A 27003-nucleotide genomic window follows, 5' to 3' on the forward strand; every position below is an offset into this window, starting at 1 on the left:
CCCCATTCCAGCATACATGTATCATCTGTCTACATAGATTGATCAAACTCTGTGGGGACTCTTGCTGAGTGCAACCAGTTTAACTGAATGACACACTAAATGTCACACTTTAAATTAATCTGCATAGACCGAGGGTGTCTATGGAAATGGGATATTAGTGAGGCCTTATCCGACATCATTAATTCAAAACAGTTTTAGGACTTAGATGTCATACAGAGGGGCCTTAATTTATCCCAATATATATATATATATATATATATATATATATATATATATATATGAAAAAATAATGATTTTAATTATAATTACCTTGGCATAACTGATGTAACTTCAACTTCATGTATTCTGGGCATAACTTCATAAAGAACTTTTTGTAACTGAAAGGCAGAAATAAATTGAAATTTTAAGACAGACAGATAATTAGTAGTAGCACCAATAAAAATGTGGCTTAGTGGCAGAAAAGTATCACCTAGGCAAGTTTAAAGTCAGCCTGAGCGAGATTGAAATCTTAACTCACAGACAATTTTAGATTATGAATAGATTTATCAAATCCCTAATAATGTCATTTTAGTTGTAAAATTTATATCTTTTATGAATGAAATTTCAATCTCACCTAGGTGATACAAATATCCACAATTTGAAAAAAGTCTGCATATATGTATAGTTTTCCAAAATGGAAATTTCACTATTATAATAAATAATAGTTATGAGAGTGATATATATACATTTTGGCATGTATACACACACATTTATGCACAGTTTCATATTTTTACACAAAAACAGTCATTCATGAAATGGGCACAACTGCTAAATTGTTTCATGAAATGTCAGCAGTAATGGGTTTAAAAAGTGGAAACAATCTGAATGTCAACCTGTAAAACACATTGTCAACTGGTTTATAACAATCTCCCATCATGTGGTAATGACAAATCTTTTCAATGGGGAAAATCATTTATCTTTCAGATAAATAATGTTGGAATCATTAAAAATAATATTCTGTAAAGCATTTTTGGGTCCTTTGACTGCACACACACACACACACACACACACACACACACACAGTTGCTACAATCGATGTTTTCATGGATGCTTTTATCAACCTTCATCTTGCAATATGTACTCAAGAACTAATTTCTAGATTAAAAGTGCATTCCCAGATATTTAGATAGATCCATCTAGATCGACCTAACTCCCTGGGGGTTGACGCTAAATTGCTGTTAGCCGAGCGTGCACGGTAGTTAATTACCCCCTTACAGCTTTAAGTAGGCGGGACAGACGCTTAAGCCGGCTAAGCTGACAGTCACCCCATTTCCATAGATTAGATCGATTTACTTTAGATTGACCTAACTCCCTGGGGGTTCACGCTAAATAGCTGTCAGCCGGGCGGACACGAAAGTTAATTACCCCCTTACAGCTTGCAGTAGGCGGGACGGACATTTAAGTCGGATTATCTGAAAGTAATCTAGTGAGACTCCCCGCGGGGATAGATCGATCTAAAACCTATGGGAATAGAGCCAGTAATCTAGTGAGATTCCCCACAGGGATAGATCGATCTAAAATCTGTGGGAATGGGATCTTAGGCAGATGTCTGAATGCTTTTCATAAATAATTACACTTTCCGTATCATCTCCGGTCTTGGTAATAATAGAACTCTGAAAGATGGATTCATGGTGTAGTGTCGTGTCTGTATTTTCTTTAAATGCATTCTTCCTCTTTTTAGAAAATAAACAGCCCACTTAAGTACCCCCAACCTGACAAAAGTATAGCAGAAAAAAATATGCCATGGTTTGAAAGTGTGAGTCAAATAGTTTTTAAAATTGGTTTTGAAAATTTGTCATTTCATTTTCTGTGACTTGACAGAAAAATGGCAAACATTCAGATACCAAATGACAAAAAACAAAAAATAGTGAAAATAATCTGATCATGCCAACTATCAAAAGGAACTTGCGTTTTTTCCTAAACAAAGCTATTGAACAAATTTCAGGTAAAACAAAATATAGTTGAGTACTAATGGGGTATACTGTGTCCCAAAAAAAGGATGAAAACTCTCATGAATTAAATAACTATAAAAATTTACCAAATCAAAAACAATAATTACACAGTCAAACTATGATCCAACATTTATGTTAAGTTAGGAAAAAGCATATTAAACTCCAACATTCAGGATTTTTGAGCCTCTGACAAACACTGTTTTCTCACGCAACATTGTTTATCGACTGACTGAAACTGTACACCAAATGAAAAACTATAATAATCTAAACCACAGTACATAATACAGCTTTCAGGAAAATGTCACTTTCTGGAGGCTAAATATAAACAAGCTGATAAAATTACCAGTAATTTCCATTTTGTTCACTTCAAGGGTTAACTAGAGAAGCAAGATTAATCAACCAAACATTGACGTCACTACTACCAAGCAAGTTGATTTTGCTGTAATATGCCTAATAATGGACCATTATTTTGCAAAAATAAAATAAAATAATTTTAAATAAATATAAACATAAATTGATAAAAAGAATTATAAGAATCATCCAAAGATGGTTAATATCATGTTAGCAGTCAAACCCTTTTTAAAAATATTTTTTAAAATAACATTATTAAATTATTAACAACATAGATAATGACATACTATCCTTGGCAGTATGCAATACTAGGGCAAGTGAATAATAACTTAATTCTCATAAGCACATACCTTGGTCTGAAATATAGTCCACAGATTCCAATAGGCTCTCGAGGATGAAGAGATGTCATGGGTGAACAGTATGTGAACAATATAAGTCTGGCGTGCCACTGTAAAGATGGATCAGAATCTGAAGATATTCTAACAGCATGTCATTTATTTAATGGTACCCAGGTACATTAAAATATATATATTTAAAATATATTTATTTAAATTTGTTTAAATACAAATTGCACTGTACAAGCAAAATACTTGTATATAACATATAGTACTGCACCTGTTTAAACTTGGACAGCAAAGCAAGTGGAACAGTAATACAAGGTATTCATGCAGTTATAAGTTTTTACATTCAAAACAAGGCAGAAATTGAATTTGAGTTTTAGGCACACTTCTCAATGTTTTGATAATGGTCAAAGCCAATTTAGCTATATATGCATCTGTAATGTCACTTATGTACAAATTGGGCTTTAGACAAAATAAAGAAAAATATACATATCTAAATGAATGCTACCTAAAGCTGAAAGATAATTAAATAATAAAAAGTTGATAAATTAATTTGCAAAAATTACTTATATTAAGTCCTGCAATGCAGTAGAAGTTCAGTATAAGTTAACGCAGGTGTGATATAATGATTCATATAGAAATAAGGCCAATTACTAGTAAATCTACCTATTATACTTAAACTGGGCACCTGATCTGGTGTTATTATACGTAGTTCTTCAGATGAGTAGAAAAGGTCGATCAGACGTTCATATTGAACTAACCGCTTTCTTGTAATCAGTCATAGCATTTGTTTATATTATTCATGTGCTAACTGGTAATTGGAACGGTAAACTAGCCTTGACCAATTAGCATGGTGAATGATGATGACGAACAATTCCAAGACAAATCTCATAACAAAGTCACTCAGCATGTCCACATTGTCTCATCATAAAATGACTGACTCTTTCAGCTGCTGCGGGCGCTCATTAATCATTCACTAGACCGACAGTAACATGTTCACAGTTTGCATAGTATAATTTAAATCTGAAACTCACTATCAGACAACTGCACTACTTAACCAATTAAGGGCCAAAATGTCTGAGATGCACAGTGCCTGTGTCTCTCTTTCATTCTGCTCACAGAATCAAGATGAAGTAAATATGCTTGTAATTTGTTAAATCTCTGACACAAAATACATACGGACTGGTGTCGTGAAGCAAGATCAAAGGATAATCAGCTTAGTGCAAGCTTTTTGGAAAACCAACTGCGTTTTGATCACGTGTATGTGTCCTTCAGTACAAGTAGAGAGTGATCGCGTGTTTGTGTCATTTGGTTAGGTAGATCCAGACCAGGTTAGACAGGTCTTTGGTTGGATGAGACGAGGAACTCTTAGAAATTAACTGTAAGTACAATCTATTGTATCATTGTGGAAGCAAGATGAGAATTTGATATGTAAACTCATGAATGAATTCAAAATGCCCAATATGGTGAAAGCAATTATGTCTGTTACAGTAAACTGAGCTTTTATAATTGTATAATTGTGATGTAGAATACTTGATTTTAGCTATGATCCCAAAGAATTAAATTTATATACAGACATCACCTGTGTCGTCATTGCCCTCACCATGCACTTTCAGTGATAACACAATAAGTGGAAAAAAGTTTCACTTTTTAACTTCAAACTTATGGTATGATGAATATTCATGAAATATAGATTGAGTTCGAAATCAGCATGATTGGGCCATTTTTTCAAAAGATATGCTGTTTTTTTGTTGTTTTTTTTTTGCTTTTTTTAGCATATTTGCAACATTGATAACACATTTCAAGGAAAATCTATAGGCCTATTGTCTTAAAACTCACAGGTGTGATCAATCTTACTGAAATACTATTTTGTGCATCATCTGCTTTTTGTCTGTACATTTGACAGCTTGCTGCCTTGTTAGTCTCATGATTTTTCGTTTTTGGGAGAAAATAAACCTTGAGATGCAGCAATATTGAAAAGTCTCAAAGTAATAGCAGAATTTGTAAAGACTGCTGTTAAAATACATATATGTACAGTAGTTCACATACAATTTAGTACATCACGGCCACTAATTGTTGATAATGCTGAGAATAGCTTAATTGATTTTATAGCATAACATGCATTAACACGTGTAATTTAGCATACTACATATGTAAACATATATAAAGGTATATCCTTATATATTGTGTGAATAATATAGTGCTCAATAAACTTATTTTTATTATTATTATTATTATTATTATAGACAGGGATACGTGTTACTCAGCACCTAGGTGCAACCCCCCCGACGGAAATCGTACACTGTCGCTGTTCCTCAGGGCTAGTAAAAGCGTTCCCATCACAAGATTTTTTACAAGCTAGATTTTATTGTGCCCTGACACTCAGGGTAACTAGCACACCCTGCAGTCAGAAAGTAGAGACAGTGACAAACACACAAATTGCTTCTTTAATTCAAGTGCTTGATGATATTTACTTGGGTATAATGATTGTAAAAGTGATGCAGAGTGGATCTTGATCTCGTTTAAGTGTTAAAAACCTCACCTCATTAATGGACTTCAACTTCATGGTTCTATCTTGTTATCAGATTCTTGGAATCTTTGGAATCATCCCAGTGCATGCTATTCAATAGCACTTACCTGGGTTAATCAAGTCATTAGAGGGCATGACAGATAATAAGATGTTTAACTGTTACCTTGTTAACTTATTTTAGATATGTAATGGATTGTTGACAAGTGAGTCAGAGGATGACAGACCCCAGACAACCCTGAAGAACAATTCTGTACCTGGTAAGCTATTATGAAGAATTTATTTGTAATGCTGAAAAACCCCAGATTATTTTACAATAAATTAAACAGAATGTCTGCTTTGAAAGATATCATTAAAATACCACTTGTAAAGTGTTTCAAATTGCTTTAGAGAGTCTATGTTGAATACATTGTATTTTAGATAATAGAGTGACAAGTGACTCTGCAGATGAGAGAACCCAGTAATCCCTGCAGAACAACTCTGTGACTGGTAAGCTGTTAAGAAGAATTTATTTGTAATGCTGTGAAGACTATTTTTTTAATTAAACAATATAATGTCTGCTTCAAAATACATTATTAGTACGGCGGTTTAAAATGTGTGCCTGCCAGTTGCTTTTAAAACACTTTTGTTTAATATATCACTTGAAGATGATAAGTTGTTTAACTGTTACCTTGTACTCATAGAGGGACTTGAAGAATAATACATGTACATTTAGTTTACCCAATGGATGAGTCTTCAAAGAAAGGCCTTAAAGATTCCATTTATTAAAAGTATTGACACTTTGCCCATTTGCAAAGTAAATGGAAATTGGTGTGCTGGGGAAAACATGGAGGTTAACTTTATGGTTCATGGAAAAAAATTGCCACTTAAACATGAGCTTTACTCTTTTTATGGCAGGAAGTACAGTGATGTTTCATCTTCAAACTTGGAACTTGTTAAATCAGACTTCAATTCAGCCAGAGGCCAGTGCAGGTTTCCTACTTTGTTTTTTATCCTAAAGTAATTATAAATAAATAACATGTCAAATATAAGTTTGTGGTTGGTGAAGTTTTGAGTCTCTTCTGTATGATTTGCAGTCTTCGATGTCAAATTAATAGGTGTCATTTAAGAAAACAAGCGAAAAACTTAGTATCTGACCCCTCTTACTGAGGCGTCACAGCTACATGTACATGATTAAGTTGGTAGGAAAATTCTTATACTTGTCCTGTCACTGCATGTCTCCTTCACCAACAGAAAAAGTCAACAGGTATAGAGAAAATGCAAGAACCCGTTATGTAGGAGATAATGGAAAACAGAAATTGAAAAGCCCAAATTTAATTTCCACATGTTGATGCAAGCCTAAGTGCAAGAAACTGTAAGATGGTGACAACGCAACCATGAGAGACCACAGGAAATTGCGTAGTTAGTGGGAAAAAAAATAGAAAGTCACATAGGCACAGCGCACTCGACCTTCATTATAATCTATTTGGACTCTCAGGAAGCTATCAAAACAGCTTAACAATCGGCAGATATTACCAGAACGCAGTTGTCTTCAAGGGAAGATGCCATGCCACCATTCCATGTGTATTTTGTGTGAGAGGTTAAATCAAAACAAGTATTGGGTATATAGCATGCAAACTACTTTCAGTAAAAATTTCTAAGAGTATGAAGCATGCTGTCTTAAAGGCCTAGCTTAGTGCATACACCTTATATATCACAGAGGGTTTTTTCCTTAAAATTTGAACAATTTTTCGTATCCTCTAACTTACCATCTCCAAATCCACTGTGAAAGTTATGAGGTACGAATAAATCCTGTTTTTAAGTATTAATTGATGGTTTTTACTGTTACAAGAGAAATGAACCAGTCCAGGGCATCAAGTTATAATGGACCTTCAAAAAATAGGCAAATAGGAAAAAATTATTTCAAAAAGGGAAAAATGAGGAATTATACTGTAACATATCTGTTTAAGAGCATACATTTCATCCATTGTGCTTCTTTAGTCAACAAAATTTAAACTGTGAAAAAAATCATATTTTAACATTCTTTGGCTTTCTTAACTGATGACTTAACTGATGAACAATCAGGTTTTTTACTAGACAATTTTCTTCCCTAATGCTGCACACTGTTTTGCTGGGATGGCTTTTTTTAGTCCTCATAAACAACAACACCATTTGTGATTTTGAGCTGTGGATTTGTGATAGCAAATGCTGAATCAGCAACCTAAACCACAATTTCATTGTGTGAATATGAAAATACTTGTTGCAAACACCGCAACAAAAATAGCTTTTACCTTTTCTCTCACTGTTTATAAATGGGTTCGATTTCTTTTTTTCCACTCGGAACTAATTTCAGTATGAAAGAAGATATGAAAAACTGCTAATTAGAGCTTTTGGAGACTCTTAAGTAAAAAAAAATGCAACAAATAGGATACAAGTATTAACACATTTCCAAGAACTTACAAATATCTATTTTCTATGAAATTAACATAATCATTAGAAAAATAGATAAAAAGCTTCAAAAATGAATTGAACTAATCTACAGTTCATTTCTGTATAATCTACAATTAATACTGCATATCAGTATGGGTGTAATGGAACGTGGTAGGTGAGGGGACTTAAGCTTGCTGTTCACTAGTTTTCATTGCATTGTTTGCAACAAGTATCTATGCGATGGCATAAATAGTTGTTTAAACCCACAGCACCAGGAACCGCACATGTGCAGTTCATTAAAAAAATTCCCCAGTGCCAGCAAATGCAAATACGCGGTTTCTGTGCTTGTATACACATAATGTCCACTATCATTTGTAACAATTTATGCTTCCATCACAGGAATAACCCGATGTTAGTTCTTTGTTTACTACCGGCTTTTGAAAGACATGTGATGAGAGTTAAGAGCGCATTCTCAACGAATTAAGCCAGGCTTTACAAAGTCGGTGACCTAAAAATGGCAGACGTACATGAAAGAAAAACCGCCTAATCTTTTAATAGTCTCTCCGCCTCTCACACGCCTCCCCACACGTCGTCCCTGCGGGGTACAGTAATTAAATCTCGGCTCCGAACATTAATATTTCCGTGAATATCTCTGGTGATATTATCTCCGTAGATAGTCGATTCATTGCTGCTCTACGGGCCAAATTATTCCTTTTTCGTCTCTGTTTTCAAAGATTATAGAACAGAAGAGCTTTTTTCCTTCGATCGCCTTCAGCTGCCATGCTTTCTTCACCTCGAGTTTAACTGATGAGCATGCGCACTTAATATTTCTCAGGTAGCTTCCACATGGCGAACGGAGACGCGATTTAATTACTGTACCCCGCAGGGACGACGTGTGGGGAGGCGGAGAGACTATTAAAAGATTAGGCGGTTTTTCTTTCATGTACGTCCGCCATTTTTAGGTCACCGGCTTTGTAAAGCCTGGCTTAATTCGTTGAGAATGCGCTCTTAGATAATGAAAAAGCGATTTATTTTGACCCTTGTCGAGACGCTAAGAAGTCAAGATGGCGACAAGAAGTCAACAGAAGTAATGGAGTGAGAAATGTTCTAGAACTATTAAATATTCAGTCTTCGGGGAAGAGTCCTTGATACATTTTGATACTCCGACAACAGCAAACATGATGTTTCTTTGGCTAGTATGAGTCGTCAGAAGATTCTGACGTGGAGCTAGATTTATGGAAAATGCTGATGATACTAGCTGCTGATTGGAATGGGGACATCGCTGATAAAAATTACTGTAACCATTTCTGTGGCAAGTCAGGCTAAATGCTGCCTGGTGTGCTCCATCAACTTGTCTTTTCCTGCTTGTGTATAAATACAGAGATGTCATATGTTACGTTGTACTGCATCAAGATGTCTTTTCCTGCTTATGTATAAGTACAAATGACATGTTTACTTGGGTGCTGCATCAACATATGCCTCTTCCTGCTTGTGTATTAATACAGATGTAATATCTTTACTAGTGTGCTGTATCAACATGTCTTTTCCTGCTTGTGTATTAGTATAAATACCACGTTTACTTGTGTTTTTATGATGGGATTTAAGTTTTATTCGCGAAAGTGTAATATTTTCTCATGACAATGTTTTTGTATATAATTTGAGTGCAAAACAAAATTTTATGTTATTTCTAGTTCAGTTGATAAATAAATAAATAAATTTAAAAAAAACTATAAAAAACTATTGAAAAAGGCACTTGTTTATAATCTAATTTGTAATTATAAAAGTAAATAGGCGTAAGTCTTCTAGTCAGCAAGCCAGCCTGTATATTGTGCAGCTCTCTGACGTGATGTAGGTTTTTAGGTACAGCATGAATCCCAGGAAATTTATTATTGCTCAAAAACTAAATATCTTTCTGAAATTTCCTGACATTGTTTAAAACATATTTAGGATGCCTATGAGAAAATTTCAATGAATTATTTGGTAAAATGAAAAAGAATGTGCATGCTGAAATTAAAATTTTGTTTTTTTACTTCTCCTCAAGAAAAGCAAGTTCTCATTTCTACCTAAGTTACCAAATGTGAATAAAACTGATATGACTTTAAAGCTTACATTCTTGACTTTATAAAAATGTACAGTTTTTAGGTGTTTTCTAGACAAATGAATATATTATCATTGATTAAAGAGGCTGCCTGTAAAATTGAGTGCACCCAGGAAGAGGCCTCAGGACCAACGGCACTTTTTAGGTCAGATGCTGTCAGGCTCTATGGGGTTAAGATTATTATAACCCTTCATTATCATCCAGCTATTGAAAATGAGGTTTTTCCTCCATCTAATTATTCAATAATGCATTTATCTTTGCGCTGATTTAAAACAATTTAAAAAGAACTGGAAAATATAAAATATCAGTGTTTATATTTCATCACTGCAATGTATAAGTAAAGGCAACTCAATTTAACACATTTCTATTTTGAGATAAGATAATCAGTATGAGGTGTAACTTCATCCCTGAACTAGTTTTTATCATGACAATTGGTAGAGTTGACAATGAGTGTATAAGCTACAATCCTGTGCCGTCATTTTGGTTTAAATGTTTTTGTTATGGAGTTATGAGCCCCTAACTACAGATTTTCATAAAAAAAAGACATTATTTTGCTTTATCAATGATAAAATCTGAACGAAGACTTTTAGGAAAAATCACTGGCAGGGTTTTGGAGTACTAAATGGTGTCATTCAATTGGTGTTAAAACGGTGATCGTGCTCAGGTAAAAGAGAAATTTCAGAAACTGAATTTTCAGTTTTTGCACCAAAATCACAATTATGACATCATCTGTAAGATGACATATGTGTAAATGTTAATTAATTTAGTCACTGAACACTGAAGACCTATCTATTACCCAAAAGAATGTATGTAAGGCAGTAAATAAGGAGTTTTGGGCAAAGGGTGACAATATACTTAAGCTGTTGCTCTTTTGTAGTTAAAGGGTTTGGGTGTTTTCTTTTCATCCTTGGTCAGCATTTTGATGAACTTGCATATGACATCCAACTGCTTAAGAATACCGCAAGTACTGTAGTAGTAGGTCTGATGCCAAGCAAATGAACTTCAGTATGTTCCACACATGTAGGCATCTAAGGTTAACTTAGGTTTTAAGTAATCTCACTTTCCTGCACTGTGCTTTAATAGGGCATGTAGGTCCAAGCATAATTAATTTAATATCTTTGCTAACCTTTCCAAACCTTCATAAACAGTTCAATGTTGCTAAAGTATCCACATTTTATTTTCCTATAACCAACATGACTTGACACATAAAATCATTTCTAGGCCAAAAATAGGAAAAATAGGAATTTTCTCTAGAAAATATGATAAAATAGGAATATCTTTAAAAAAATCATTATATCATTATTTGGTCAACACTTTTGTACATGGTATACCTTGGTGATTCAGGCAAGTGTTGGGATTTCCCAGAAAATGAAACTTTCTGATAAACATGCATACACACACACACACGCATGCACAAACACACACACTTTTTACACTAATTGCAGGACTTTTAAAGATTCTCTCCAGCATCTTTTGGGTCTCGAAACATTTTTCTTGAATGATCTTCTTTTAAAAATTAAAGCATGTTGATGTCATTATATCCATCAGCAAACATTTTAGTCACCACTTTTTTAATCTTTAAAAAAATGCATTTGTCAATCCAGGATTTTTCTTTCATGTAACTTTTATGAATAATTCATCAAATGGTAAAAAATAAATAAAATAAATAAATAAATAAATAAATAAATAAATAAATACACCTTGACCAGGGATTACAGTTTTAAATAACAGTGAAGCAGATGAAAAACATAAAAACAAAACAGTATTTCAGTAAAAGTCAATAACTACCTCCTGCTCCAAGAAAATTATGTAATACATACATGACATTTCTATCAGTCCTTGACGATTACAGTTATCCCCAAGACAGCAAGAGTGGTTTTGAGAGCTGGCAGGGTTAATCTCTGCTGTCCTTGTCATACAAGCATCCAGGTTAATGCATTCCTTGGTAATGCTTATGCCACGTCCTGTGGTAGCAATAAGATCACTACAAGAACTCTGAAAAGATAAAGAATGAACCTTTTCATAAATATGCAAAACTGTCCGTTACTTTGTTTGTACAACTTTTTGTCAAACTACTATTTTCATCACAAAATAATAGATGCCCCCCCCCCCAAAAAAAAAAAAAAAAAGACTCATTAACTTCATTTTTGTTTATCAAAGAAGTAAAATACTACAACGTAGTGAAATACTTCCCACTCATAGCACTGAAATATAGACCAAGCTTCAAATATCAGCTTTATCAGCTAGACAACTTATGCTTCAGTTATTAATTTTTTTTCTCCAGCATGCAAATATATTGCATACAATCCTTAACACAGAAATGTAAAGCCAAGACATTTGGTCAATTCCCTCTAATTTACTGGTCCCATTTATTATAATAATTGTGAAATATAGGTTAATTTTGAATAGTGAGTTGTTAACTTGACCATTTTTTTGTTTTTCCCTGACATTTTATCCTTTTCAATGCAATTAATCTATAAATCAAGTAAATTATTTTCCTCAAATGCATTAAAGTTCATAGCACTGAAGTAAGAATCACCATGGAATTATCATCTGGTCTCAAATAGTCAAATATAGGTGAAGATAAAAAGCAGCTTTAATTAATCATTTCCCTTGCATTTATTTCATGCAGCATACAATTTCTTCAACTTCACAGAATTTGTCTATATTTCACCTGATACTTCCTGATATGTGCACTCATTTCTTTTTCTGATATTGGTCTGTACATTTGACAGCTTTGCTGCTTTATTTATGATATCTTTTAAAAACATCTTTTATTATTCCAAAGTAATTTTGCAACAATATCTGCACATGGTTCTGCAGTGAGAGTAAGAAATGTTTTTCTAAGAATGTCCACAACCGTGACTGTGTCAATCAATATATACACCTGGTCCATTAATGTGACAGTGAACATGAAAAACATAATGAACATTGACAATAATATCACATTTAGTTATGCACATAGTTATTATAAAAATTGCTTAAAGACACAAAACTAAAGTCATGATTCCTATAAAGTTTTTTCTTGTGGGGATCTAGAATAAACTTAGCTTGGTTGATGCTATAAATCGGCAATTTTAGGCAACTTGAAAAATCCAAGGTGTCAATTCCTGTATAAATAAACTCTAAATACAGGTCTATTATAGTGCTTGGACCATTATTTAGACCTCTAATACTGTAGGTAAATTTGTATTAATGTGGGAAGAAAATACCAATCTAAGTGATATAAGGCAAGTATATGAGGTCAATTGTTCACAATACGTAATAAGAGATGCTAATAAACTATGACAAAAGAAAAAAGACTTGCATACTATACTTAGTCTAATCTATATATATAGGTTCAAACAAGGTTCAAACAATTGTGGACTGTAATCTAGCTACCATTATGCATGCATTAAAATGCATGTACAACTGCTTAACAGTTATGTGTTAGAAGTAATATTCAATAATTCAAAAGTTAAATTATTCTATATGCATGATGATGAATGAAGTAATAAGTTTATCACAAATAAAATCAAATAAAACGTCCACATCCCTGTTTGTATGGTCCACTAAGAACACATGATCCATGTAATCTATGGGTTGGAAAGTCAAGAAGGTGCAAATCTACCTGATGTGTGACGCTGATCAATAAACTGCAGTGTAAAAAACAAGAGTGATTTTTAGATGATGGTGATAAATGCATTATAAGCTCTCATCTATGAACAGAACATACTAGACTATACTAATTTATTTGCACCTTCAGGCATGTACTGGAATTTAATCATGACTCCAGAGTTGATGGCATTTGATGACAGTGACACCTACATGCATGCATGCAGTGACTTCATCATTCAAAACTGCTCACCTGGCATTAACTCACCACAAAGTACCCAAGTTATGGAGGAGGAACATCACAAGAAAACAGCAGCAGAAATACCATTCTGAATATTCATAAATTAATGAATGAGGCATCATCAATCAACATATGGAGACATTAAAAACTGGAGGCATGCAAGTAGGTTTACTGGGAGAAAGAAAGACTTTTCAGTCCAGTGTCAATTAGTTTATAGGCTCAGATCTATTACGTAGACTTGCAAACATGGTTGAAATGGGTATATTGTTAAACCCACTTTTCAAATATTTAATGATTATATAGGCATATTATAAAAAGGATCATTACATGATAGTATAATTCATGGGTTTTGTAATGAAGTTTATGCAAAAGAATTGGTAACTGAAGAAGCAAAAGAAAATTGTAAATATCTTTATAAAGCAATACATAAATGGGTAATGACAAAAATAGAATGTTGAGCTTATAGCATATTCTCCCATAATTTCAAGCTAAAAAGAGAAGGATTTAGAAAAGAACTAAATACACATAAACAAGCTAATCATGGAAACATTAAATTTGATGACTTTAAATTACAACTAAATAAATAAATGAAAAGTCAGAGAGATTTATGTTACAAAGTTACAGTAAGGAGGAATAAAAAGGTTGAAAAAAGTTCAAAATATTTTCTAAATCTTGAAAAAATACATAATGCCAACAAAAGTAATCCAAAACCAAAGACTTATAGGTATACTGTGTAAGATTACAGTTCATCTTTTGCAAGTACCATAATTATTAGTACCAACTGATGTGTTTACTTGTTTTTTTCTTCTCACTAGCATGTTATTTCACTAATTTACTTTGGTTAATTGCTAATAATAATAATAATAATAATAATAATAATAATAATATTATTATTATTATTATTACTTACAGATGAACAGATGACTGGAGAGAAACAGAAAAACATCAAACCTCACATGGATTGAAGGAATTATGACAATTACACCCATCCTTTTCTCACAAACGGCAGATTGGCAAAAACAGGTGATAATGTAGTGTTTTGGGGAGATGAATATACTTTTAATAGCTACTAGTATTATAACAGTGGAACTGACAACTGACATACTTGAATAAAGCCTCCACTAATTATATAATCCTGCATGACAAAAATCACTCAAGAGAGAAATGAAGTTTTCCTGTTATGGCAATGACGTGGGTGTCAGCAGGAGAACTGTGCACACGATAGCAGGCATAAACACAAGGAGCATCATTCAAGACCTTTCAGGTTGACGCAGAAGACACCAGTGGTAGAAAGGGTGCCTAAGCTTGCCTTACCATGGGTGAAAAGCACAATCTGCAAGAGACAGAAGGCTTTCCATTCCTGCCTTTAATACCTACGATAATATTCATGGTAGCTCTGATCATCATAGGTACTTGTGGAAATATGATTGTTGTCTTTGTTTTTAGTTTAAAAAGAAAAAAGAGTACTGCAAACTACTACCAGTTCATTCTGGCCATTCTGGATCTTTTTGCCTGTGTTTTTCTTCACCCATATATAATTTCCAAACTCTTCAATATGGACAACCAGACCAATGTGGTGCCATGTAAAATATTTGAATTCCTGATACACGCCAGTTTGTTATCAGAAGGACTGGTGTTAGTGGCAGTTGCAGTGGACAGATATTATGCCGTTTGCCAGCCAATGAAGTTTGTCAATGCTTTTAACAGAACCAGGGGGATGCTCATAGCCGCTGTCACAGTGGGGGTACTGTTAAGCATCCCCCTACTGCAATTTTATGGTGTTCATACAGTGCAACAGAAGCCAGCATACAGCAAGTATAACCATACAGTGACAAGATATTTGTGTGATTACAGTGACATTTACCAAGGTTCTCTCAGTCAGGGTGTGTTTGGTGCTGTTGTTCTTCTCATGTTTTGTGTTTCCTTGATAACAGTCACAGTGCTTTACTTGGTGATTGCCAAAGCCATCCATGACCGTCGAAGAAGAGTTGAACCTATCAGAAGTATAAGTGCATTTATGACGAAGCCTGGCCCAGACGCTAAAAGATTACAGAAAACGAAAGTTGATTCTCAAAAACAAAGTGTTAGTGAAAACATCCCTTCAAAATATTCCACTGAAGCTTCAACCTCTGACTCAAAATCAACCAGATTTACAGCAAGATCAGAAGAGGTTGCCACGGAAGAAACCCAAGCCAAAAAAGTAACTAATACAGTTTGTGAACATGAAGAGGACACAAACAAACTGAAAAAACTAAACAAGAACACTCCTTTAATGACTAAAGTCTATTTTGAATGCCACCTTGCAAATTCATCTAAAATAGAGTATATCAAAGATAAGAGTGAAGAAAACTGCGAAATCATTGATGATGCAAAAGTAATTAACCTTGAGCAAGAAAGTGGTACCTCAACAGAGCAGAAAAATTATAACATGAAAGAAAGCACCATTCAGCAGGATAGCAGCAGGATTAAAAATGGCAGTCATCTTCACTGCCATAGCCCAGTCAGTATTAAAACTAATGCCAGTTTAGATGATAAGGTTGGCAAAGGATATTTAGCTAAAGAACATGAAAAAACAAGTGCCTGGAACTGGCCAGATAAGCCAAAGCAGCTAGCCTCCAAGGGCGCAAAAGTCTTGTTCTTAGTAACACTAGTGTTTGCATTATCATGGGCACCATTTTGGGTAATAAAATTTGCATCTATGATAAACCCAAATTTTTGGCCAGAGAAAACATTTCTTGACATCGCTTTTAAAGTTCTGTTGATGCATGCTTTCTACCTGAATAATGCTATTAATCCTATTCTTTATACCTTAATGAACAAGGCTTTTGCTACAGATGTCAAAGATGTTGTAAGGAAACTTAGGCAAAGACTACAACCAGAACTTTGAACATAAAAGTTGGTTATTTAAAAACAAAAATCCAGCAACTGAAGGGGCATGACTGGGAAAAACATGAACAAGGTGGTGATATCAGAAAGGTACCCTTTGACTAAAAGGAACTAACATTTAGTAAGAATCATTTTTAGATGAATGTTATATGCTCTTCACATTAAGGTGAATAATGAGTGTTGCATCCTAAAAAAAAGGCAGTAGTGGATGGAACTGATAATGAATTATAGGGCAAAACAATTGGGATGGTGTGTGTTTGAGAGAGAGAGAGAGAAAGAGAGAGAGAGAGAGAGAGAGAGAGAGAGAGTGTATGTGTGTGTGTCTATGTGTGCGTGCATGTATTTGTGCATGTCTGCATATATATATGCAGACATGGGGAAACTATCAGTCTGACAGGTCATGACTGCTTGAAATGCCAAAGGTCCTGCAAGATCTTTGATAATAGGTTCTCTGGACTGGCAAGGTTTATGTGCAAAAACGATTCTTCAATAATAAATCACATATCAACATAGACCTAAAGATAAAATACTTAGACCCCATTCCCATAGATTTTAGATCGATCTATCCCTATGGGGAATCTCACTAGATTACTGTCAGCTTAGCCGACTTAAGCGTCTGTCCCGCCTACTAAAAGCTGTAAGGGGGTAATTAACTATGGTGTGCACTCGGCTGACTGCAATTTAGTGTGAACCCCCAGGGAGTTAGGTCGATCTAAATCTTAAATCTCTGGATCGATCTAAATCTCTGGGAATGCACCCTTAGTTTGGACCAGGACTGAAATGGGAGGACCTGCAGAATTCTTGCAGTGCAGCCCCCCCCCCTTCCCGACCTTCAGTATTTCCAAAATTTTCTCCATGTCTGCATATGGGCCTTAACATATACTAAATGCACAAAGGAGTAAGATCAATTGTAATTTCATTTATTAACAAAATGTTTTTTCACAAAAATATGAAGCAAGGGTCTTTGGATACATCCCTTTTTGTCCTGGCATTGTTTTTAAAGTCTATTTTGTGATCAGAATGACATTATATATGTTTAGCCTGGAACTGAATTATACTATTGTGATTGAAAGCAGTGCATATATATAAACATTTATATTGTCCCCTTATTTTCTAAAATAATAATATTATTGCACAATTATATATAAATGGACTTGTTGCATCTACCTCGCCTGAGAGTGCTCCATATACTGTAGTATGTAGAAGGTGTATTAGGAATTAATTGTCAGCACATTTGCAATTATTCCATTACTCAAAATATCAAGCTGTGCATGTTACAGTCATTGTTACCATTATTGAAAATGACACCTGACAATCATTGTTAAACATCATGTGAAAATATAAGGAAAAATGTCCACCTTTTTTTTAATGCACATTTTAATGGTCGTGTCATTACGAATATTTTCTTTTGTGTATGAAAACTTTCTATATGTTCCTGTTGTTCACTACAACTGACATGCTGTCATATATGAATGCCTCATTTCTGACAAATAAAAATTTTAAAATGTAATAAATAACAGTGTTAAATGTTGAGTATTACTAACAAAAATAACTGACTCCTATTTCCATGTCTTTTTTTCCCATCCTATCAATAATACCAGGCCTCTGCCATCGTTGCTAATGCTAATTATTCTTCAATATCACGAGAAAGAGACCTTAATTTGATTGCTTCCCATTACAGTAATTTCAAATCATAGCTTAAAACTGATGGAAATCAAAGAGCATTAATCTCACACGTTGTCAGCCAATGATAATATTATTAGTGCACTGATGTGCTTGTATCTCATCACGCACTTCCTGTGCACATGATATTCGATTCTTTTTTACAACACAGACTATTCATGTCACAGCTTTAAAACTTTATCTCAATCCATGATGGATGCTTGGCACCCAGTGAGAATATTATTCCGGTACAGATTAGTGCACTTTTAATTGCTCATTGATTTAAATGCATGAAATCTCTGTGGGTATAGGTAAATATGAAAATAAAACAGTTGGTGGCTATGTTTTCATTTTTTTATCCTAAGTATATGACTATAAAATGATATCTGGTCAGTATTTTTTTAAAAGATTTTTTTTGTCTTGGACACCTGGGAAGACCTCTTTCATTGCCTATTTGTATTTTGTTTTCATAAAGTCATGATAGTAAAATGAAGATTGCCAAGACATAGAAACACAAGGCAAATATTGTGGTAGATATGCATTCCATGTCAAAGGACACGTCTTCACAGCTTTTGACTAATGGAAACAAGATGTGCAAAGAGGAATTTATTCCCAGGAACTTTTCTGTGATATATTGACTGTCAGTCCCTCAGCTTTTGGGTTTCCTCATTTACACACATTTTAACTCTTAATCTTTTAACAAGAACTTCAGCAGTTATATCATGCTTCAACATCTAAAACAACAACTGCCAACACACACACACACACACACACACACACACACACACTGTATATAGTTAAGTTTAGAAATCCACGTCCTTTAATTTATCTTAATAAATACATACAAATGCTGTAGCACACCTTTGGGATAAACATGAATTTGCCAAGGAAACATTGGTGCAAGTGTAGCAGTTATTACTAAAGGGCAGTTCTGAAAGCAATAAAATGGTTAAAAAAGTTAATAATTAAACCACATTCAAATTATATTTTATATGTCTGATTAGTAATGTGTCAAGTTTCAATACTATTAAATGTGCATTGCAGCAAGTACAGCTAACACATTTTATGTATTTGATTGAAGACATGAATTGCTGACTCATTATTTTATTTATTTATTTTTTTAACATATATATTTTTATGATGCAGTCAAGAGCAGACAGACCTAGGTTAACATTTAATGCTTCAACAGCCTGCCTTAGACTTCCTCCTTGTGTACAATGAATGCTGTCTATAATATGGCTCTGGGAATGTCTCTGTTGAAGGAATGTGTACACAGCAAAGGCTGGAGGTATGCAGTTCATAGTCAGTACCCTATAATAAAGTTGAATTATTTCATTTATTCAGTTATTGTCAATCACTACTATCACATGAAATTTGCAGATGTGGTATTTTATTGTTACATGGAGCGAGGCAAAGGGGTACACAATGTTCCCTTTTTACTCGTTTTTTTTGCATGCAAAAAAGAAAAGTTAGGGATATGGGGGTGGCGAGGGAGGGGGGGGGGGTAAGATTGGGGAGAGGTATTCCCTGCAGGTTTCTTTAATAATCTGCAAAGGGGATGTTAAAGACAATGCATTACCATCCACATTCATGCACTACTTACAGACTTGACAATCTTGGTGTGTTGATGAAGGCATCAGGAGCAATATATTGGACAGTACCCAATGTCCTGAAATGAAAATTTCTAAATGTAGAAAAAAAGGAAACCACTAGTTTAAACACACTCATTTACATCAGATGCAGGAGTAAATGAGTCTTCAATATGTTCTCTTGCTCATCTCCTTCATTTTGATATTATTATTATTATTATTATCATTATTATTATTATTATGATTATTATTATTATTAAATAACTTAACTAAGTTTATGAATGCAAAAGTCATACATGTATTTGAAGGTATACTTTAACAATTCCTTATTTTTACTTACAAATTAGTGAGAGACCTCAGACCCACAAATGTGTTACGATAGATATTTTCTACACTGGATTTAATTGACCTAAAATCAAACAAAAAAGAATATCAAATTTATTACAAATAATCTTATTGAAAAGTCTTTTTACTGAAACTGTCATCCCATGGGTAAGATCATTTGTGGTATAAGTAATATTATAACAAGGTCTAGGCAAAATGCCCAACCCCCTATTAACATCCTGCCAGATAACTTATTGTAGATTTATAAAATCTATAGATGGAAACATGTACAAAACATAATCTAATGTTAGTACAACCATTAACTTGGACAAAATTTAAGTCAATTTGGCTTACAAAGATATCAATTTGAATAATCCTTCAAAAGCAAACTCTTCGATTCTCTGAATGGTAGTGTTGGACTGCATGTACCTAGAACAGCAAAGTTGTTTTAGATAATAAAATGCCTTTTCAGTACAAGTACAGTTGGGACATTTGCTAAAACTTAATTATTTTTTCTTTATCAAAATATGGAATTAGTAATGAATGGTATTTACTTTATTATTATTTCTTTTATACTAATTGCGCCCTTTAAACTTATTAGTGCTTTCTCTCTGATTGTTTTCACATATTGGGTCAAAGGAAACTAATCATGCCCCATTTCTTTTAATTTTTTATTTCACGTGTAGGGTCAAAGGAAACTAATCATGCTCCATTTCTTTTTTTTTATTTGCTGCTTATGATCAATGGGGCATCATCCTCATTTTGCCTCAGTTTAAGACTTTACTCTAGGTAATACTGAATGTAAGTGGCACATTTAAGCTTTTAAACTGAGGCAGTCTCATATCTCACTTCACTGGTATTAAGAGGAAGCCAACTACAAAAAATTGCTCTTATAGTTTTCAGTGCAAATCTACAGGTGACCTTATGTACAGGAAAGTATGTACATGCAAAGGTGACAAGAACATCTTCAAAATTAAAGTAGTGCTAATAACTTCAGAATGTGTGTATGAAGGAGTGAAGACAAAGGATTTAAAAAAAAATTTTACAAACACAAGCAGAAACTTGAACCAACATGTACCCATGCACATGAGCAAAAAGGTACAATATGGACGCATTCATAACAGAATTGATCCGCCAACTAACAGATCTGCAGATCAAACATGGCCGACCCACTTAAAAGCTTGCCACATAATCCCCTAAAAGACACTGAATAAATTCCCAGCGGGGATTACGTGGCCAGCTTTCAAGTGGGTCAGCCATATTTGATCCCCTGATCAGTTAGTCCACTTACCAACACTCTTGTGAATGCTCTCTTTCAGTTACTTCATGGAGTGAAAAAGAAATAAAGAGCAAAAATTAAAAACAGTGTATTCATACTTACAGCAGGGTCAAGTTCGTGAGGTTTCGAAATATGAACCCTGGCACATCATTAAATGGATTGTCACCGAGTAACCTGAAGAATGAGAATTATAGCTAACATTAATTCATTTTGTAAAAAACTTAGATACACAAATAAAATTGTCATTTCTAGTCATTTTTGGTTATTTTCTGAATATTTTTGTCCCTTCAGGAGTTAACCAAAGGAAGAGGTGGTCATTTTTACATATTTAATTTTTACACATGCCAACATGACCAATCGCAGACATATCAAAGAAACTTAAGAAAAGGTAAATTAACTGAACATTGTAAATTAACACAGAACTTGGTACATGCTATGCATGAAGGGCTGAAAAGCCAATTAAGGCACTTGGCCATTTCCTCACTGTTTCCTTCGACATCGTTGCCACCTTTCTGACCCAGTGTGTTTCCAAATGTCTGTCACAAATTACTGTCCACTGGACAACTACAGCACAAACACAACACCAAAGTGATTTGGACATTTGATTTCTACAGCCCCAAGACCAAAATATGTACATGTACACCTGATATTCCCATCTGGTGACCCTGCCAAAAATTGGCATCTCAGAAATGAACAATCCAGATTTTAAACTACTACTTGAGTTTTGCTGTGATAGATTATGAATGTTCAGATCACTGGGGGTACAATATAACTAGTTTAGGTGATTTTGGTGTGCTGCATTTGGCTTCCATACAGAACCAAAGCATTTTCCTCATTGAGTCTCCCCGACTCCAGGACAAGAACTTTTAGTGACTGGCTGTGAGGGTTGCAGGTTTGTCCAGTTGTCGGCCTTACAAGCTCACGGTAAGAATACCCTGAGCTTGTAAGGGCGAAAACTGAAAACTGAGGCAAGTTGCAGGTGTACGTCGGTGGTCGTTTTCAACACATCCCATTGTAACCGATTCTGCTATGATTCTTCCAGCCGGCCCCTTTTGGTGCCATGCTATAAAAATGGAAGAGAAGCGAGAAACATTACTTTTTTCTCTGCCTTGGGACCCGATCCCTCAAGCATTCAGAGTATCCACTGAAGCACACCACATCAGTTCCAAAAGGCTTTGAAGAGTGTAGAAAAGATTTTTCCTCAATTTGTGAGTGGGCGAGGCAGTTTTTTTTTTCACGGCCAGATTTCCGCTTTCTTTTGCGTCGGAACTGTAGGCTAAAGATCGAAACTGCGAGGTGTTAGTCTCTTTCTCCTTAAAACTCACCTTTGTTGCTCAAAATTTCAATATCTGACAAACTAAGTCTCGAAAGGCCTGAAAGAATTCCCTAGAGGTCATATGTTAACTATAAATGAGTAATAGACAAGACTGAATGCTGTGAATGAGGGTCGTGAGAAAGAGGTCAAGTCACACGCATGCGCATTTCGGAGATTTCGCCCATTCATTATGTTCATTCAGAGTACAGACACATATTGTACCTGTATAAAGGGCCATCACCTGCGTCCGTCGATGCCGTCCCAGTGCACTTTCAGATATTATACGATATGTTGAAAACCGTTTAGCCTGTTGTCCCCAAAGTTAGAGCTACAAAACTGATGGATATTGATAAAATACAGGTCTTGGACCACGCACGTCTCACTTGCAAACTTCTCGCAAACTCCATGCAGCCATGCTGCCTCGCTATTCGCAGACTATTCGTAGAATCTTTTGGACATATCCAACATCCTCCGTACGTGCTTACGGGCTGTCTGCGAACTCCAAATTTCGCAAGAAGGTTTTGCGCGGCACGTGAGCTTCTGCGCAAAATTTGTACGCAAACAGGCCGTAAGAGCCAGCACGGCCGGTTGTGACCGAGGCTTTACGATTTTCCAGTCTAGTCAAAAGTTCAGTTAAAGCCTCGGTCACAGCCGGACTCACGAATTTCAGGATCGTACGTCCCCTGCGATTTCTGGATGTTGTGGAGGCCGTGGAGGTTGTAGAGGTAGAGGAAAGTATGCCTTGTGAGTCGCAAGGGCCACATGAGATGTCCTTTCAAGCAGGGACGCTAATATTGCAAGGAGCGATGGCCATGGAAATCTCATTTCTTGAATTTGTCTTGCTTCCTGTGTACGTGGCACACACTCACCACTTACGAAGGGAATGCAAAGCACGGCGAAAGTAGTGCCCTTTTGCGTCAGTTTTGCTTCACTCTTGCCTCACACGTTTGTGGGGCGTACGTCAATTTTGCTTCCTATTCTCTTCTTCTTTCTTCTTCCTCCTCCCCTTTTTCTACTATGTAAGCTTCTTTTTCTTGCCTTTTGGAGGCATATTAGAAACTAAATTGAGAAAAAATGGGAAAATTTTGAAAATTGTTGTACACGTTACACAGTCGACGTTCATCGTAAAGACACGAGCGTGCGTCGTGAGCACGCCTTTTATACACCAGGCGTGGGGGTGACGCAGTTGCGACGCATTCCCAGTGTGCTTTCGACTTTGTTCGTTAGTTGTGAGGGCGTGCACCTTAGACCTACTCATCACGCAAAGGGCACTTGCTCCTTCATTGCTTGCGACGTGAGTCTTGCAAAACGCGCGTCTCTCTTGCTAACTCAGTGCAAGGGGAGCAAGTTTCGCTTGCGGTCTCGCAGTTCGCAGGCTAACGTAGAATCTTTTGGACATGTCCAACATCCTCCGTACGTGCTTACGGGCTGTCTGCGAACTCGAAATTGCGTAAGAAGGACTTGCGTGGGACGTGAGATTCTGCGCAAAATTTGGACGCAAACAGCCCGTAAGAGCCCGTACGGCCGGTTGTGACCGAGGCTTTAGCTTGACAATATCGTAGAGGCCGAAAATCCGTACGGCCACGCACGGCCAGGTCTGCCTCCGCTCAGACGCCGTACGTGTATCATACGGATATCGTATAGCAAATGTAACCTAGTAAATTACATTTACGGAATACTTACAATATTGTCGTTTCTTTTGGCACATTAGGCACATCTCCCTCTAAAATATCACGCAGATTGTTTATACCCCTTGACTGGCAGTCTGTGGAACCTGTGGCTGATGAAAATATACAGGTCGGCTGAAGTGGCGGCACGGTGGCGGCACCTTCAAGCTTCGATATCCAAACTTGAGACAAGACGAAAATGAGTCCAAACTTCACGGCATATGTATTCCAGGAATGAAGATTTTGTTTTAACCGCTGCATTTTTTTTCGGTAGATTTGGTGAAGTTCTGGGTTTAGTTCGTCAAATCTGAAATGAGTCAAAAATGTATAATCTGTAGATACATATATTCATAAAAATTATAACGTTATCAGACGAAGAATTCAACCTATCTGCATTGTGAATTCAACTGTGGATAGTAACAACATAATATCTCATGAACTGTTGGCTCACTTACAGGATAATACATGAAATATTTTCTCTTGCCGCATTACTGTAAATAAACCAAGACGGTTAGCTAAAAATGAGACAAGTGCGCCGCATAAATCGAAAGAAAAAACTCATGTGAAGGCAATCGCAATCCTTAATAGGAAAGACGGTACTTAAACAATCTGGAACGGAGGTGAAATAAAGAACAGATCTCTTCGGAGTTTCTCGTTTGTATATCTGTAATGCCATTTTTAAATCTAGGGCCTGTCATCCCCTCACAGACAGTAATTGAGACAGATAAATATTGTATGAATAAGCGATTTCGAAAATAAGCTATTTACATTTAGGCTCAAGTCAGTTATTCAGAGTTTTTTCAGGCGTTTTTCAATTATTTCACCCAAAAGCTTGTCGCTCCATAGACTAGGCCCTATGCTCTTTGGCTTGCTAATAATTTCTTCTTCCATTCGGTGTTACAAAAACGAGAAATATATCATCCAAATTTAATTTGAGATTAATTAAGATATGATTGGTATTCGATATAATTAAAGATGTTTCCATTTTTAGGTGTACGTTAAAAATCGTGTGTACAGAAATAACAACCACTATAAAAAGTTTATTCTTACAATGGCATACATCGTTCTGAGATAAATAGAAGGCCTCTTATTAACTTCATTTAACCGAGGAAAGAATCAAATCTAGCGACAGTGTTATTTGTGGAAATAACAGGACTTCTAAATCGTCTAGGTTCAGATTAAGAGGTGACTCATACATGAAAGAAAGGTCAACTAAAGCATAGAGTTTTTAAGTTAAGACGCTAGGTTAAGTTTATTCCACAAAAGAGGATGTGCACTGTGATGTTCAGTTGAGTGTAATAATCGCAATTAATACACAGCGTTGTGTTTCATGTTAGTTATTTGTGTCTAGTGCGTCTTCTTTCGTGTATGCCACGTTTACTTAAAACACTTTTCCTTTTTCTATTAACGACATTTTGGTTGAATCTAACTTGTTTGAAAAAATGTTATATCATTAGAATAAGCATAAAGGAAACAAGGTCAAACATTTTTTATAGTTCAGAACGGACTTAGATAAATAATTGTTATAAGAACTATAAAACCTTGTGTAGTGATTATTGGGTCAAATATGGTCCACTGATTACCAAACACTGAATGTTTCCTCACTAAATCAATATAATATTGTAATAATGAAAGACCAACTGGCTTTTTCACTTCGAAGAATCCGTCAAGAGATTAGTGAAATACAGGAAGCTCAATTCAAAATGTAACAAAAGTAAAGCGAGTCAATATTGCAATTGAATATACCAAACATGATTTTAATCATGACCTAAAAGTCACATGACTATGGTTATTGAATCTAACTCACACCTTTTGGTGCTTTCCAGTCTGATTTTCCACTCGAGACCGGCTGTAAAAAGATTGAGATACTCCGACCATCTCATTCTGTCCAATTTTTCGCTTACATCTGCATATATAGTCTCTTTGGTAGTTTTTACTTCATAAACGTGTGACCAAGTTGTTTGTCCTGCGTCATCGACAGGAATGGGTACATGACAGTGCTGTCAATATACAATGTCGTGTATTACGTACTTCTTTTCACAGAAATACTTCCAAGGCAGCACTATTGTTTTACTTACCTACATATATCTACATCTGTATCTAGCGCTCTTTCGTGTTACTGATATAGGGCTGCGCGATAACATTAGCACCGTCACTAACTTTGGCTACGAAAGTGTCTGTGATCAACAGTATTTAAAACCTCCGATATATTGCTGTGCTGCAGTGACCTGGCCCTCTGTAGCTTCCTTGTCCCACGATCGAGATCTATTGGCAAAGCTAGAACGGGCGGGAACAGACAACGTCTATTCACTCTGAAATAACCAACAATGCACTGAAACTCATAAGTGTCGTGCAATGCGGATGTTACGTGGAACGCCAGTACCTGGCAGTGCGAGTCCTAGATTTCAGTCCCAACAGTGTGCAATATCACGTTTGCCGTGCACAATTGGCCTGGATGCTTTTGTATGCTTTAAATAAATATAGGGGGTGACTGCTGAACGACGAGGACGTCCCACGGCAGAGTATTGAACGCTTTTAAAAACAGCAACAATAATAATAATAATAGCTGCGATGGCGTTCTTACAACGAGGCTTTGGAGTTATTATTATTTTTACTGTGATAAGCATTTGAGAAAACGGAGGCTGAATATGATTGCCAAAGGTAGATGCCATGTACGTCTTGTGCCTCTGGCTCTGACCAGGGAATTATATCCGATATAATTCCCTGCT

At 35.4% G+C, this 27003-nt stretch overlaps 2 protein-coding genes across 8 annotated transcripts in view; one reads left to right on the top strand and one right to left on the bottom strand.

The window, feature by feature from the left end:
• LOC106151053 (adhesion G protein-coupled receptor G6) overlaps nt 1-26709 on the bottom strand; it is a 42698-nt gene extending 15989 nt beyond the window's left edge. Inside the window, exons 1-11 of one of the 3 annotated variants that reach the window (XM_013524131.2) lie at nt 26353-26709; nt 24291-24581; nt 21395-21466; nt 20368-20442; nt 20030-20098; nt 19704-19769; nt 19263-19411; nt 18946-19031; nt 11538-11712; nt 2693-2790; nt 310-377 (exon numbers count right to left, since the gene is read on the bottom strand). In XM_013524131.2, the coding sequence (XP_013379585.2) occupies nt 310-377; nt 2693-2790; nt 11538-11712; nt 18946-19031; nt 19263-19411; nt 19704-19769; nt 20030-20098; nt 20368-20442; nt 21395-21466; nt 24291-24535 (1103 nt within the window). In that variant the 5' untranslated portion in view covers nt 24536-24581; nt 26353-26709. Of the gene's footprint in view, nt 1-309; nt 378-2692; nt 2791-11537; nt 11713-18945; nt 19032-19262; nt 19412-19703; nt 19770-20029; nt 20099-20367; nt 20443-21394; nt 21467-22388; nt 22409-22617; nt 22755-24290; nt 24582-26352 lie in introns of those variants that run through there. The other 2 variants (XM_013524132.2, XM_087006595.1) reach the window with 2 other exon arrangements.
• On the top strand, nt 2732-18442 carry LOC106151055 (uncharacterized). Of its 5 annotated transcripts, none has more exons than XM_087006610.1 (5): nt 2732-2854; nt 5395-5470; nt 5631-5699; nt 13463-13714; nt 14465-18442. In XM_087006610.1, exon 5 carries the CDS (start codon nt 14868-14870, stop codon nt 16437-16439), a length of 1572 nt encoding a protein of 523 aa, XP_086862736.1. In that variant the 5' UTR covers nt 2732-2854; nt 5395-5470; nt 5631-5699; nt 13463-13714; nt 14465-14867; the 3' UTR covers nt 16440-18442. The 5 variants fall into 5 exon arrangements, with proteins under 5 accessions (XP_086862736.1, XP_086862751.1, XP_086862755.1 ...); XM_087006609.1 differs by lacking the exon at nt 2732-2854 and adding an exon at nt 3613-4064; XM_087006625.1 differs by lacking the exon at nt 13463-13714 and having other exon boundaries at nt 14465-14865.
• Nucleotides 26710-27003: the final 294 nt, after the last annotated feature.

Source organism: Lingula anatina, chromosome 1 (assembly GCF_051362555.1).
Source record: "Lingula anatina isolate TDL-2025a chromosome 1, LinAna3.0, whole genome shotgun sequence".
NCBI lineage: Eukaryota > Metazoa > Brachiopoda > Lingulata > Lingulida > Lingulidae > Lingula > Lingula anatina.